Raw genomic sequence first — 16248 nt, forward strand, 5'->3', positions numbered from 1 at the left:
TCCATAGATTTCTGAATTTTCAAGTATGCAACTGACTGTTCATCAGCATCACAGCAGCTCTGAAGTCCTTTGTGTGCTCTTGGCAGGGCAGTGATCTGCAGTAATGGTATTAGAGCTTTTCTACAGAGGTACAGCAGAACAGGAGTTTCTAGTTGGGCAGTCACTGTAGGAGTAGAGGGTGTAAAACCCATATATAGTCTAAGTGCATTCATGCCATTTCACTGGGGAAGTTTGTTTATGGTGGTCAAGGAAGCAAATCTGTTTTCATGCTCAGCATTTTTGCTCTTTTCTTTTACAGTGAAATTCTTGTTTTATTTTGCAATCCTCCTGCTATCTCTCTCCCAGCTTGAACTCCTTGCGTGTGATTCTATATTTTATACTTTAAGTTGTTTTGTGCTTTTTAGTCCAGCACAGAAACACTCCAGTGCATTCCATATCTGTCCACATGTCAGAATGCCTTTCTGCTACAGTATTTTTTTCGTCTGTGATCACAAAGAGCCAAGGACTCTTATTTTAATTATAGTTAAGTATATTGGCATGTGAAGAATCTATTAATTATAACCTCAAGTTACTGCTGTGATCTTGTCATGGCTTCTGTAGCATGTAATGTTTTTTAATACAGAGGGATTTTCAAAGGCACAGGAAAGAAATGAGGAAATCATTGGTTTTGTGTAACCTAACTGAGCTTCTGTAGGTGCTGACTTTTCAGTTTTTCAGGAATTGGTTCAGACCTAGAAAAGTCTGTTTTCTAGGCTGGAGATAAGGAAGGAGGGCATCACTGATCCAAGGAGGGAACATTTGTGTTGTGCATAAAAAGGTTTGTCTGGTGAAAAATCTGTTACCAGGACACCCAGTATAGTAAGTGACAAATAATTGCAGCACAGCAGTTGCAGATGATTAGAATTTTTGGCTTGTAATAAAGCTGTGTTGAATACATTACTTTTCATTGACTGAATGACTTAGAGGTGATCTGGGATAGGTGAAACTTTTGAAGTTTTGAAACGGGTTGGTTGGACCATTATTTTAATATCTTTTGATCGCATATCAATATCTTTTGAGAAAGAAGCTTTTGATTTCAAAAGTTCCTAAATAGAGAGCCATGTAGATTGACATGTGAAATTTAAATTTTTATATACATGAGGGTGACTATACATACCTGTTTTTCCTACATCTAATTAAAAGCAAAACATACATGCATGTGCAAGTGTATATACACATGCATATCCATATATATGCATAAACATGTCAAATTTGGTAAATATTCATACATACAATGTGTGTGTATATATATGTGTTATGTTGAGATAAGTATGTCTTTATTTGTATAGGTATATTTAGATTTAAATTAATCTTTTTTCAAATTAAATTTATGCATTTTCTAATTTGAAAAAATTCATATACATATATAAAATTAAAAAAAATGCAAAGATACAGATGGCAACGTTTCTGTGTTGTGATTGGCAATGAATATTTAACAAGTCTAAGAAGCTGCTCTTTTGAGAAGCTGCTCTTTATTTCTAGGCTGTAGGTAATTCCTTCTCCCTGTTACATTGACAATGCAGACTTCAGAGGAACTTAACTGGGGTAATGATCTAGTTAGCTGTGCCAAATTCATGCCATTTTTGAAAAAAACAGTAAATGAAGAGTTTTGGCACCTTCCAGCCTCAGCAGGCCTTATTGCTGGGATGGTAAGGCTGAGCTTACTCTTCAGCTTCTGTAGATTCTATGTAATTTTAACATGTGCTAACATGTTACTTTACATGCTGATTACAGGGTGTCCTTTCCATCGATGGAATCACAAAATATGTTTCACATAGGGATTGTGGATGGAAGGTACTTCCAAATTATATCACATTTAAATCTGGTTCTAGATATAAATTGCTAGATATTCCAGTTATATTTTATTTCTGTCTTGTTAAGGTATTCATTGGAATCCTCTAGCAGTTGCATTGCATTATCTGCAAAAAGATGTAAAATTTTATATTACCTGTGAAGTAATACAAGCTAATATAAGACATATAAGACCTGCATAGCATGAGAAAGATGCTTTCCTCTTTTCATTTTTTTTTCTTTTCAGAAATTATACCCTTATTGCATGTGTATATAACACAAGAACTGGCACTGTTTTAAGTATATTATGTCTGATTTTTTTTTTTTTTTTTTTTTTTTTTCTTTTGTGGTGCATAATATAGAAGATCCAGTTAAGGAAAGTAACATAACGCAGTTCTAAGAGTGGTCAAAATTAATGCTGTGGAAATAATGATTGTTATGCAGCAGGATATGCTTTTACTCATCTGGAAACCCATAGGGGAGCTATGCATTTCTGTGCATCAACAGTTGGATCACTGTATGGAGGCAATACTACAAAACCATGACCTTTTATGATCATGATCCTGTACCTTGACAAGTCAGTGAGAGGTTGGCATGGATTTTGATGGACACAGGATCAGCAGTGTCACTACACTAAGAATAGGTGCGACTTCACTGCTGCAAGTAGCCTGACATCAAGACTGCTTGCTGGAGTTAAGCTGCACTCACACATAATATTTTGTCAGGTTTTAAGGTTTGTCCCTAAAAAAGGGCATGTGTCCTACAACAAGGGGCATTTTTTCACTAGAACTCTGGTTTGATTCAGTATTGCAGATGTATTATTTTTCCACTGGTGAATTCCCTTCTGGAAGAAGAATTTTAATGAGATGGAGTAACAGTTGCCCTATTTTATTATCACAATAAGGTTTTTATCATCTAAACATTTTTCTGTACTTCAGATCAGCTTACTACTCTCAGTCATATGACCATGGTTTGGTCTTTACCACACAGCTGGTTTCACTTGGGTGAAATCTGACCCCTGTGAAGGTCCATGGATGTTTTGGAGATTCTGTCTGAGTATCAAACAGGCCATCTGGAAGACGTTTTGATGACATTGGATCCAAACGGCTTTTTTTTTTTCACTCAAGCAAGATTCCTTTTTGGATTTCTGTGGGAGAAGTATTCAGTGCTTGAGTTTGATAAGCCAGCCACAGGCTGAGAATGAATGAAAATGAATGGATTTAAAGTACAGCAATGAAGATGGGGATTAGGTCTCAGAAATAACTATGATGATAAAGGCAATGAGGTTCTGGAGTAATTTCTGTGGGAAGCTCTCAGTCTTGACCATAGTGGAGGTCTTTAAGAATGATCTGAGAAAATGTGTCAGGAATGACACAGGGTGGCTAATCTTGTCTTGACCATGGGATGGACGAGGGGACTTTCAAGTTCCCCTACAATGCCATTGTTCTATGATCACCTGGATGAATGGATATATCACTCATGTGTCAATGTACTATTCTTGTTACCTTCCAAGAGCCACATCTGAATTTTCATAAAATTGAACAAAGTCCTTTAAAATGCTAAAGACTTTTCCTCACAGTCAGCTTTTTCAGTTTATCTGGAATCCGGTCATTTGGATATCAACAAGTTGGGCTGCTGCTGTCCTTCAGCAGCTAAAGCCTAAAGTCTCTGCTGCAACATGCCAATTTACTTGCAAGGTTGGTGGTGCTACTTTTTCCATGTACTGAATTTTTTTAAAAGCATGCTCAGGTCAGTTGTCTCTGCCTTTGCATTAAATTTGTCCTGAGCCATTGCTACTGAAATAATATTTTATAATGATATTCTTATCATCTAAATGTATTTTACTATTAACATGTGTTGCATGATTTTGATACTAAGTAACTACCCTGTCATCTCTAGCATTGTGATACTCATAAACTGAATGATGAATAAACTGTGCATGCAGGTTAATGGTCTAATCTCACTGCCTGTGTATGGACAACAGGAAAAATAACATTTACTTCAGTACTAGTGTTATCTATTGTATCAGTATTATAAAGCCATATTATCCTATCGTTGGAAATTACAGAAAATTAAAAGGAAAAAAATGCCATATTTTTTAGCTCAGTTTTTCTTTTTGTAATTGGACAATGTCTTTTCATAATTAAACATTCTAGCATTTACTACTTTATCTGCTTTTAAAATGATATTCAAATCTGATATGAAATCTGACATATGATGGAGATCTTCTAAGAAACAGAAGATCTGTCTTTTAAAAATGCCTGCAAAACTCTCTCACTAGTAGTTAAGGAAAGTATGGCTGGATCTAATCTTACTTTGTAGACCTATTTAAACAATAATATATAATACACCTACCATGCACTGACAGTGAGTCAGTAAAATACTGCATGAATAAGCATGACAATTTTACAAAGAGAATATCATTATAAAATATTTATGAAACGTCTTTGTGTAATGAACCTTGTACATGGAAGCTTTGTCCATTGTGGGAAGCTAAAAAAACAATAATCAACATTTCATTTACATATGCATGATGCTGCAAATTAGCGTATGTAAACTATTTCTTTCTGTACTGTTCAGTTACTTCTGTCATCAGCTCCTACAAGTTTTATTTGCAGTCATTTGTTCAGTTCACTGGTGCTCTCTTTGCCGTTTTCTATAAATTCTGTAAAATAAATGTCCTTATATATATTTTGATGTTGTCTTTTCATAATTAACCATTTTGTTGTTTGGAACCATACTGGCATTTTATGGTAAAATGCCACTATTAGTATGGGTACACCTGCTGCAAAGGGAACATGAAAAGAATAGTTTACACCTTTGAAATTGTACAGAAATCTGGTGTAAACAGGTAGAATTTTATTTTTGAGAACTTCACATCAGCTTGAATATTTTGGCAATTTGCAACCATTGCTAATGCCATTTATTATTCCCTTAGTTCCTGAATCCTTTGTTGCTATATGCAAAGTATGTCACATTAGTAGCTTCTAGGAACAAAGGGGTGGAGTTCTCCATATTTTATAATATAATGATACATCACTGTATCATTATTGCTGATATACATTTTGCATAGATATTCATATCTAGACCTTAACAGAAATTGTTTTATTGAACATTAAATACCCAGTCTTTTCCTGTATTCTTTAAATTGTTTCTTTTCTCTGCCAAGTTTATAGATTCAGTCAAATTTATAAGAAATATCATATGCAGAGACTATATTAAAAAAAAACTGATCAATTCTTTGATGTCTAATTAAGAAGAGTCCTGTGTTCTCCACATCCTAAATGATCTTATGATATTGTAAGCAGGTTGTGATTTGGCATGCTTGTACGGATTGCACCCAGCATGTAAAAAAATTTCCTTTAATTGTTATGTGAAATGTTTGCATATGTGGTGATTATCTGTGAACTCATTGTACATGTATCCAAATGTGTTTTCTATTGTGCTTGATTTTGCTGGCCATTCTTGAATGTCTTGGCAACTCAAGAAACATATGTTCTGTGCTGTCCTCTGTAATGCATATACTCTTTGATGTTTTGTCATATTTCATCAGCTTTTATTTTACTCTTTTTCCAACAATATATCTTTATATTTGTTGGAAACAAATTTATGCAAAGACAATTTTAGTAAGCTTTGCTCAACATTTTTTTTTTTATTAATTCATTTGCCAAAACTTGTTCAAGCTTTTAAACACCTACCTGATATAAATCTTTTGCAGTTAATCCACCATCAGACTTGAATTTTACAATTATAGATGAACATAATGTTCAAATGTCATGGAAAAGACCACCAGATGCAATAGTGGGTTACAGAGTAACTGTGGTTCCAACAAGTGGTGAGTTCTGTCAACATTTTTTATGTGATTATATGTTTTGAAATGTTGAGTTTATTTTTGCCTGTATCTAACTTAGATGTGAGAGTAGCTGTTAAAATATTTTAGAAGTTTGTGATCAAGCCTGGGTAGCAATAAAGGGCATACAGGAAAGATAGTGATTCTTCCAAGTCAGAGATACTCTTGCCATAGTGTTTACCATTTTGGGACTGCAAGTAACAATTTTTGGATGCCTTTGCTTTGCAAGGAGCAAAAATAAGGTCAAATCATCACTCTATGCTCCTCCTCTATGCTTTCACTTTAAAGTTCAAGAATTGTATTATGCTCTGTAAGACAGCTGTTCTATTTCACTTTGAGAAACAACCAGTTATATTGAATCATAACAGGACATGATTTTTTAGATGATAGTACATTTTGTATGCACATTTCAAGTTTCAAATTTCCTGGAGTTTATTAAACACTTTAGCAATTTTATTCATTATTAAAAAAAAACACATTTGCCTAAAGTTTCATGTTTCAATATTTATACTTCATGAAAACAGAAAGTGTATCATTCTAAAATTATCACTGGGGTTTGAGATAGATTATTGCCTGTTGCATTCTGTTTTACTATCAGCTTATCAATATTATTGGATTTTAAGGCTGCATTGAGTGTTTTATATATTTATTGCAGATGGACCTACTAAAGAATTTACTCTTTCACCTAGCACTACCCAAACTGTCATATCAGATCTTATACCTGATGTAGAGTATGTTGTATCAATAGCTTCATATGACGACAGAGAGGAGAGTCTTCCTGTATTTGGACAGCTGACAAGTAAGTAGCTGCAGTACAATTAGAAAGCCAATTAAGATAACTGAGCAGTCATTCACAAAACTTGGTTTTCATCCAGTTCTTCAACAAAACTGCCACATACCTAAACTCTTTGGTGGAACTGTCTGAACACCCTTTTTCCATTAGTCATAGTAGAAGCAGAGAAAATTTGCAAGAGATCAAAAGATACTAACATGGATATAGTGTCTGCCAGCCTCTATAGAATTATTGGCAGGAGGCCACTACATATTTTGAGCTATACCTACTTCCTATAAATTGCATCTGCTGCATTCAAGGCGTAGACAATCATTGACCTCAGTAACAAATGAATTGGACTGGCATCCTGTGTGAGAAAGCAAACTATATTCATCAAATAATCATAAAATCTGACACAGGATATCTAAATGCATACTTAGATATGGAATTTAAACTTTAATAATTTATATTGATAATTTAAAAATAATAAAATAAATTTAATTAAATAAAAATGCACAGCAGACTCTTTTCTATGGCACATTTTGTATCATGTCTTTTTGTATCTTTGTGTCAAAGGCTTCACGAAGAACCATGGGAAAATTACTAATTATCAATTCCCTTAGGTTTTAGAGAGGGGTAATACTAGTATTCCAGGAATGTTGCAGTTAATTTTCAGGAAATGACTGTACAAGATGTAAAAATAAAGAGAATTCTTAGATATTTACATTTTCTGTATTTTTGTGTCACCCTGAATACTATGTTGTCAAAGCTGTAAGTACAGGTGGTATATTCAGAACCTGCATTTATGTTTTCATGTTCTTGGGCTTGTCAGATGTGTTTCTCATATTCCTTGTGTGCTTTTCATTGATGTTTTAAAATTTAACCCTATTTCCCCCATTCATTCTGTCCATGTTGTGCTTTGTGTAGTTCAGACAGGCGGCCCAGGGATACCAGAGGAAAAGAAGGTTGAGGCTCAATTACAAAGTAAGGTGCTTTGCTTTTCAACTTATCTGACATTCATCATATCTGAGGTCTAGCTCACAAAGTGAAATTGTACTTCTGTGTTACCTACCAAAGAAGTTAACCTGTAAAGTTGTGCAGAGTTAAGAAAACTTGTGAAGGGACTAGGATAGAAGGAATTTATATGCATTGAAAGATTAAGGTGCAAAGTTGGTGCTGAAGCTAGAGATTTCATGTAACTAACCTGCGCAAATCCATGAGTGTCTTGGTACTATTAACGAAAGGCATTGTGCTGTTGATAAAAGGCTTTGCAGAGGAACCTATGCAGCTACAATGGGGAAATAAAGATTCAAGACACAAGTGGTAACAAAATAAAATTTTTATAAAACTTTTAAAAAAGTTTTGTATGGGTGTTTTCATCTGTTGTGGCATAACAATATGTTATTGTGGATTAGTGTGAGAGGTCTCTAGAAGCAGTTCACTTTTGATAATGTCTGTTAGAAAACTGACTTATGTGAGTAATGTTTCCCCAAGCAAGATATCCCAGATAAGATCAATATTTAAATATCTGTTTGCTTTGGCTTTTACCCATTGCGTTTCCATTAGACATTTCCCACTGATTTGTAAGAATACAATTACTCATTTGCTAATAGAGTTCTTTTTTTTTGTCCTGTTATGTTCCAGGATGCTCCATAAGTGCAATGACAGATTTAGTTTTCCTGGTAGACGGTTCATGGAGTGTAGGAAGAAATAACTTTGGATATATTCTGGACTTCATGGTTGCCCTTGTATCAGCTTTTGACATTGGGGAAGAAAAGACGAGAGTTGGAGTTGTTCAGTACAGTTCAGATACAAGAACAGAGTTCAATTTAAATCAGTATTTCAGAAGAAGTGATCTTATTGATGCAATTAAAAGGATACCTTACAAAGGTGGCAACACAATGACAGGTACAGATTTCCCACATACATGTTTATTCTGCATTTCATTTCACAGTTCAAATTTGCTTTAAATCCTAGTTCATACAAGTCTAATAAGAACAACTTGTGATGTTTGTTTTAGGTGAGGCTATTGATTACCTTGTTCAAAACACTTTCACCGAGTCTGCTGGAGCAAGAAAAGGCTTTCCCAAAGTAGCAATTGTCATTACTGATGGAAAAGCTCAAGATGATGTAGAGATTCCTGCAAGAGAGCTTCGCAACATAGGAGTAGAAGTTTTTTCCTTGGGTATGTTGAGTTTTTCTAATGATTGAGAGATTAACATGCATAAAAAGTTAATTTGTAAGTTTTACAGACTGTGTCATCAAAGAATTTCATTATGCTCCTCTTTTCAAGTGTATGCCTTGAAATGGGTCATTTGTGCCCTCTGGAGCGGAACACACCAGCTGTATTAATTTGGTGGTAATTATGTAGCTCCTACATGGAGATTAATATGACTGACTATCATAGTTCCAACCTTGGCCTCATTCTTCACTTACACATTTTCCCTGGTTGAAAACAGAGTCTGCCACCTCATTTCATTAATCATTACTTTGTAGTTTGATTATTGATCCTGACAGAAGGCAGAACTAATTGAAACTCGGCTTCATCCGAGGATGTTTTGATATTTCATGAATACATTCACAGCTGTCTGTATTTTATGGCAACTTGTCACAGTCCTGTCTATTGCAACTTCTAGGTATCAAAGCAGCAGATGCGAAGGAACTCAAGCTAATTGCATCTCAGCCGTCACTGAAGCATGTGTTCAATGTGGCTAATTTTGATGGAATTGTGGATATACAGAATGAAATTATCTTGCAAGTGTGCTCTGGTGTCGATGAACAACTAGGTGAACTGGTTAGTGGGGAAGAAGGTGAGATACCTGATAAAAAAGTATTTATAGTTTCAATTTATTCCAATGTCTATTGAAGAGGCTATCCCTACTTCCTTTCCTTTATTTCTAGAGTTTTATCCATTGCTTCACTTAGCAAGTGTGGAAAACTGGTCACAGTTTTCTGTCTTTAAATGCAGGATAACAGAACATGTGATGTAGCAGATTTGGAGTATCTCCATTATTCCATAGTTTCAAAGGCAGCACAGTGGTGTGCAGTTATCAGAGTCAGTTTGGACGCAGGCATCACTTCTGTGGAAAAATGTGTTAAAGGGAAAAAAAAACTGCTTGGGGAAGGGTCAGAATATGTAATAGCTTAAGAACAAAAGCATGAAAACTGGAGAAAACTGAGAAAATAAACACATGAAGCTGTATCACTGCAGCTTTCTTGCCCTGTAAGGTTTTAAGTAAGTAGTTATTCTTTGACAGAAATGGCAGTAGAGATGACTCTGCTGTTGTAGTACTCTGCTCAAGTCTGCATTTGTTCTTTCTACTGTTCTCCTGTGAGTGTAGCTTTCACTTTGGGTTGAAGCAGTTTTAGAGCTGGGCAGCCCTTCTCCTGGAAGCTTTGCTATACTTGGGGGACCACAAATGCATTGTTCATATTTTTGCCCTCACATTAATGTCTCATCTGGACTTTCCTGTAATTAATTTCTATCTTTTTATGCTAAAAAATACCCCAAAATTATTTTTAGTAAAGATCAAGCAAAGATAACTAAACTTATTCCAGAAATAGAAACTGTTAAGAAAATGTGTTTATATTTGTAACTAATATTTTGGATTTGCTTTTGATTTCTTTCAGTGGTGGAGCCTCCTTCAAATCTCGTGGCCACTCAGATCTCCTCAAAGTCTGTTAGAATCACTTGGGATCCATCCACAAGCCAAATAACTGGCTATCGTCTGCAGTTCATTCCAATGATAGCTGGGGGAAAACAGCATGTACTGAGCGTGGGTCCTCAGACTACTGCTCTGAATGTTAAAGATCTCTCTCCAGACACAGAATATCAAATTAATGTTTATGCAATGAAAGGACTGACCCCCAGTGAGCCAATAACCATAATGGAAAAAACACAACAAGTAAAAGTTCAAGTGGGTGAGTTTGGAGCCACCTTATTTTCAAATTGTAGGTTTTCATTGATGAAACCTCTGATGCTTTTTTTGATATCATACCTTTATTATTTTTGAGAAGCAGCTTTGCTTAGCATAGTTTACTTTGTTTATAAGCAGTTGTGTGTGATACATGAACTTCAGATATGATTGTAATGTTATATGGCTATTGAAAATCTGTTTACAGTGTTTATTCTTCTTCTTTGCAGAATGCTCACGTGGTGTGGATGTAAAAGCTGATGTTGTATTTTTAGTGGATGGTTCCTATAGCATTGGTATCGCCAATTTTGTAAAAGTAAGAGCCTTTTTGGAAGTGTTAGTTAAAAGCTTTGAGATATCACCTCGAAAAGTACAGATAAGTCTTGTCCAGTACAGCAGAGATCCCCATATGGAGTTTTCTTTGAACAGATACAACAGAGTGGAAGACATAATTCAGGCTATTAACACCTTCCCCTACAGAGGTGGATCTACCAACACAGGCAAAGCAATGACATATGTGAGGGAGAAAGTATTTGTTACCAGCAAAGGATCAAGACCAAATGTGCCAAGAGTCATGATTCTTATCACTGATGGAAAATCATCAGATGCTTTTAAAGAACCTGCAATTAAGCTGCGAGATGCAGATGTAGAAATATTTGCGGTTGGCGTGAAGGATGCAGTGCGTACGGAGTTGGAAGCAATAGCATCACCTCCTGCGGACACCCATGTTTACACCGTGGAAGATTTTGATGCTTTTCAAAGAATATCATTTGAACTTACACAGTCTGTGTGCCTACGAATTGAGCAGGAACTGGCTGCCATAAGGAGAAAATGTAAGTAACTACTATTACTTAGAAGAATGTAGAAAATGCAGTGAAAAAAGGATCTGAACCAATGTTTTGTGCTTATAGTTACCTAAAGAATTTATATTGATGAAATTGTCCATATACAAATGATAATTTTAATAACTGGGGGTTTGCCTCTCATTTTCAAACATATTAAAAGCAACAGGTGAAATTAATGGATAAATGGAAATGAAAAAATATTGGAGAAATTTTTCCCCCACCCCTGCCAGGTATCTAAAATGCTAATAAAATGTGTGTCTATTGGAATGACCTTAGTGGATACGCTCTGCTTTTGCACTCAATGTCTTGGGTAAAACAGTTACCAGAGCATTCTTTTTTTTAGCTCTACCAAACCAGGTGGCCAGTCTAAGCTTGTCTTTTAGATTTTCAAAGGCAACAAATTAATGCTAACAGCTCTAGAATACAATTCCATTAATTTTTTGGGTAAAATTAATGGCCCTCTGAAATGGGCTTATACAAGACAACTCGAGACAGCTGATGCTAGGTGATAGTGATTGCAATCTAACTGTAAAGACTGAAATGAAGTAGCACATGAAAGTCTTAACATACATCCAAATTAGGCCAGCATGGATAATGTTTAACATTCAAAAATTTTCTAAATGGCCAACTTTTGGTCAGATAAATTTACTTATGATTAGCTGCCCCCACAGTGTCCCTACCTACGCTCAGTAGGAGATTAACATTGAAGAGTCTCCAGTGTTGAAAGCTGCAATCTCTTTAAAAATAAGCCTTTTGTTTCAGGATGGGTATGAGGAACAAACCAGCAAAGCAGTCTTTGTTTTAGAGGGCTTGATTTTAAGTTTTAAGATCCCCACTGCTAGGCTGACTAGGCCAAGCAAAACAAGCCTGGGATGTCAGATTTGTGTTTGTGCCTTGTATCAAATTGCTTGTTCCCCCTTTGACTTCATTCCTGAAAAAATATTGGGTTTTATTTTGTCTTATTTTAAATCTAGATCTGAAATAAAAAACCCAACAATTTTTAGTTTCCATTGAGGACATAATGTTATTGCTGTTCATTGGACATATGAAATATGGAAACTAACTTGATCATCAGATTCTGAATTAAGTTTTCATAAATACGTATTTTTTTGGATGGATTGTTTTTATTTGATCTAGAAACCACTGAGTTGGTTCTTCTATTTACTGTTAAATTATTTTAGGCAGCTTATATATGATCTTTAAATTTGATCGATATAAGCAAGTATAGAAAACAAATACTGTGCACATGCAGCAAAGTATCTGTTCAATTAAAACAAATCAAATTATTGAGGAACATTTATTATTTATTTTAGAAATTTTGTGTTTAACATATTCTGGCAAGTATGCCTCATATGCACATTTTTATTTCCATACAGCTTATATACCTGCAAAGAACATGGTCTTTTCCGACGTAACATCAGAGAGTTTCAAAGTGAGCTGGTCTCCAGCTGGATCTGAGGTTTTGTCCTATCTCATTAAATACAAAGTAGCAGTCGGTGGAGATGAATTCATTGTTTCAGTACCAGCTTCAATTACTAGCTCAGTTCTCACCAACTTACTACCTGAAACTACTTATGCAGTCAGTGTGATTTCTGAATATGAAGATGGTGATGGGCCTCCCTTGGATGGAGAGGAAACCACCTTAGAAGGTAGGATTCCCATTATTCTCAGACACAAGGGAGTCATATGTTCAAATAAGAATTTGCTTAGCTGGAGAATGGGTAAATGAGGAACAGTCAACTAAGGCTGAGAAGCTGTACTGCCATGCAGGATGAGAATAAATATTATTGTATCTCAATGCATTCAGTAAAGATTTAAAATTCCAGTAATATGCAAATATTAAGTTGCTAAGATTGGGCTTTAATTTTCCTGAAGGTTGGATGGATGCTGTGTTCCTCTGCAGTGGCCTCCTTTCAAATGAAGTAGTGTGTTCTCAATATTAAATTCCGTGGCATGAATTATTGTCAATATAGACTCAAGTTGGACTAGATGAACATTGTAGATCCTTTCCAACTCAACTATTTGGTTCTGTTCTACTCTATTTAATAATTATGAGACTGATACAGGAATGAATGCTGACTTCAATACATTTGAAGACAAATGTGTGCCCATGCAATTTGCTGTGTCTACATCTAATATAACACTACTATAAATCTTTTATTACAATAGGCTTAAAAGAGCTCGAGTTTGGTTAACTGTTTTTTTTATCAGAAATTCATTGGTCAGGTCCAATAACTCATTCAAAACTTCCACTGACGTTATTATGTGATCAATGGCTGTAAATTTAAGCATGGTAGCTTTATTTTTTCTTGATAGACTTGCCATGATGCATTTCCCCTTATTGAAAGGAGCAGCATGAAAGTAGATTTGATTTTCTATTCCAGTAGTTGAACACTCAGTCTACTCTAAACCATGCTTTTAAAAATATTGATCTACTCTTTTTCATTATTCCATGCTGTCATTTGTGACCTTTGGTGACATAAATGGTTCCAAGGGAGCAAAAGAAACAGCATGAAGATTGGTTAATTGCTCTTTCCTCTTAAGTGCTCTTTCCTCTTAAGACTGATAGAAATAAACACTTACAAAATAGCTTAGTTTGGATGTTAAGTTTGGAAGATACAGGCTTCACTGTCAATGTGCACATTTCCATGACTGTACCAGTCAGAATATTTTGGCCACACATAATTTTCCCTTAGGAAAACAAACTCTTGGCTGATAGAGCATGTAGCTTTTGTGCATAAAGGACAGGAGAAGGAAAAGCTTCAATAAAAATAATCTGTCTTCCCATTTGTAACTGATACTACCTTAAATAATTATTAACATCGTGATGTGATGATATCCCAGCATGTCTCAAGACAGAGTTCTTCTACAGCAACGTAAACATCAGCAGCTCTCCACGCAGATCTAGCTAACAGTTTGAGCCAGATGGCTTTCTTGGCAATTAACTTTGGTTTCAGGCTTTTAAAGGATTTGAAGTTGAGTATTGTGTTTCTGATTAATAGAAAACAAGTTTATTTTTTAAACCAGGATTATTAATTACTCCACTCTTAACTTTGAAGAAGAATACTTATGGAATATAAGTAGCAAATAAAAAGCAGAACTTTTTTCCCCTAAGTGACAATGCTAGGTACTGCTAAGCAGTGTGCAGTACAGTAGATCTTTATGCCTGTTGGAAGAGTCAAGTCTTGTTTGGTGTGCCCACTGAGTTCATCTGAACTGCTGTAGCTTTTGTCAAGGAGCAGGTTAAAGAATTCACCACAGTTTTTCTTTAGTTTCTAGGATAATAAACTATTTATTTGAGTAAGAGACTAAATTTAGAAACCATTTTTAGACATTAGATGTAACTCATATTGCAGTGCATATATTGTTTGTCTGAAAAATTCAAAGGAGTAGGATTGGTTTGGTGGGGTTGTTTTACTGTTTGCTCCTTGCTTGTTCTTGCAAGTAGGACAGCTGTCTGTGTGTAGTCAGTAAATGAAAGGGGTACAGAAGCAGATGGCTGCAGCAAGGAAACTTATACCATTTGTTAAGAAGTTTCCTCACTATGCCCAAATGTCCCCTACACAGTTCAGTTCTACTGCTACCACTAAACACAGTCAGAGTGTCTTGAGTTTCAGAAGCAGTTGTATAAACTGGGAGGAATATACTTTTGGGGACAACTTTGTTCCACTGCTGAATGTAACTATGACCCTAAATTTTAGATATTACTAAAGGTGTGTGTACCCTAAAGCAATGGGAGGGCAATATAAGCAGTTTTGATAAACTGGATGAGCTAGCAGAATGGTTGGCATGGTTTTTGCTTCAGATAGTGGTTCTCTAAAGGCAAATATTTGCAACTCACATGTGTATATTTTTTGTAGTTAAAGGTGCTCCTCGAAACTTAAGGATAACTGATGAAACTACTGATAGCTTTGTAGTTGGCTGGACTCCAGCTCCAGGAAATGTGCTACGGTACAGGCTTGTTTATAGACCACTTGCTGGAGGAGAAAGGAGACAAGTGACTGCCTCAGCAAATGATAGATCAACTACTCTGCAGAATTTGATCCAAGATACAAGATATGAAGTGTCTGTTGTTCCTGAGTATCAGTCTGGACCTGGGAATTCATTGACTGGATATGCAAAAACTGATGAAGGTACATGATCAATGGTGTGAACATAGTAAGCATGAGAAAAACTTGCTGCATTTTGATATATTCATATTGAAAGGAGAATAAACCATTTAATTCATATGTATTATCCTAGATGAACAGAGTTATAACATTGCCCAAGTCTAGGTGAGAGATAACTTATGACAGTAGAATTTATAAAAATCACAATATTTCATTTTAAAATACAGTATCTTGAATCTGATATGGTAAAGTAACTTGGGCAAAGAATCTACTTGTATTTTTGATTAATTGTCCCCATGATTCTTCATATTGTCAGTGATATAAATTATATACCTTCTATACCTTTTCAGACTCTGCACTTTGTGCTGAATGTTTAGCAAGAAATTAATGAAACATTTAATTTTCTCAAGTTATCACTGTAGATTTAATGTACGTGAAAATGCATGATCCTTTAACATGTACCAAACTTTATTAAAGAAAATCCAGAGTACTGACAGTATGACTGTCCTGACCATTGTTGAAGTTTCACTGAGCCATGAAAGTTATCATCAAAAAGACCTCTTTAGGAAACCAAAATGTGTTAATTTCACATTTCATTTTCATCTTTGACTTGATTCTGAAGACAGTTTCTTCAACATAGATCTTTGTCGAATCTGAGCATGTCTAGAGGCACTAGTATGTATAAGTGCTCCAGGACTGAGCCTGCTTTAACAGGAAAAAAAAAATTAAGTAGACTTTATGGTGCATTTTTGCCTAAGCAGGGTGAGGATGTGATTCTAAAGTCCTGATTACAGTAAAGGTGCACTGTAGCAGTGTTGGTCCAGCCTATTAGAGAATTATTTTTTAACATAAAATCCTATGTAGTTGTAACCTAAAAGATAAACAAATAAATTAAGCCTACTTCAACTTGTTTTCAACATCTTTTAAC

At 35.3% G+C, this 16248-nt stretch overlaps 1 protein-coding gene across 3 annotated transcripts in view; it reads left to right on the top strand.

The window, feature by feature from the left end:
* The window catches only part of COL12A1 (collagen type XII alpha 1 chain), a 100262-nt gene that overhangs the window by 5550 nt on the left and 78464 nt on the right, over nucleotides 1-16248 (top strand). For all 3 annotated transcript variants that reach the window (XM_015622891.3, XM_015622892.3, XM_019006140.2), the window contains exons 3-12: nucleotides 5549-5665; nucleotides 6336-6479; nucleotides 7380-7436; nucleotides 8097-8360; nucleotides 8473-8637; nucleotides 9089-9262; nucleotides 10083-10373; nucleotides 10597-11199; nucleotides 12588-12860; nucleotides 15072-15344. In XM_015622891.3, the coding sequence (XP_015478377.1) occupies nucleotides 5549-5665; nucleotides 6336-6479; nucleotides 7380-7436; nucleotides 8097-8360; nucleotides 8473-8637; nucleotides 9089-9262; nucleotides 10083-10373; nucleotides 10597-11199; nucleotides 12588-12860; nucleotides 15072-15344 (2361 nt within the window). The remainder of the gene's footprint in view (nucleotides 1-5548; nucleotides 5666-6335; nucleotides 6480-7379; nucleotides 7437-8096; nucleotides 8361-8472; nucleotides 8638-9088; nucleotides 9263-10082; nucleotides 10374-10596; nucleotides 11200-12587; nucleotides 12861-15071; nucleotides 15345-16248) is intronic.

The sequence above is a fragment of the Parus major genome, chromosome 3 (assembly GCF_001522545.3).
Source record: "Parus major isolate Abel chromosome 3, Parus_major1.1, whole genome shotgun sequence".
NCBI classification, from domain to species: Eukaryota; Metazoa; Chordata; class Aves; order Passeriformes; family Paridae; genus Parus; species Parus major.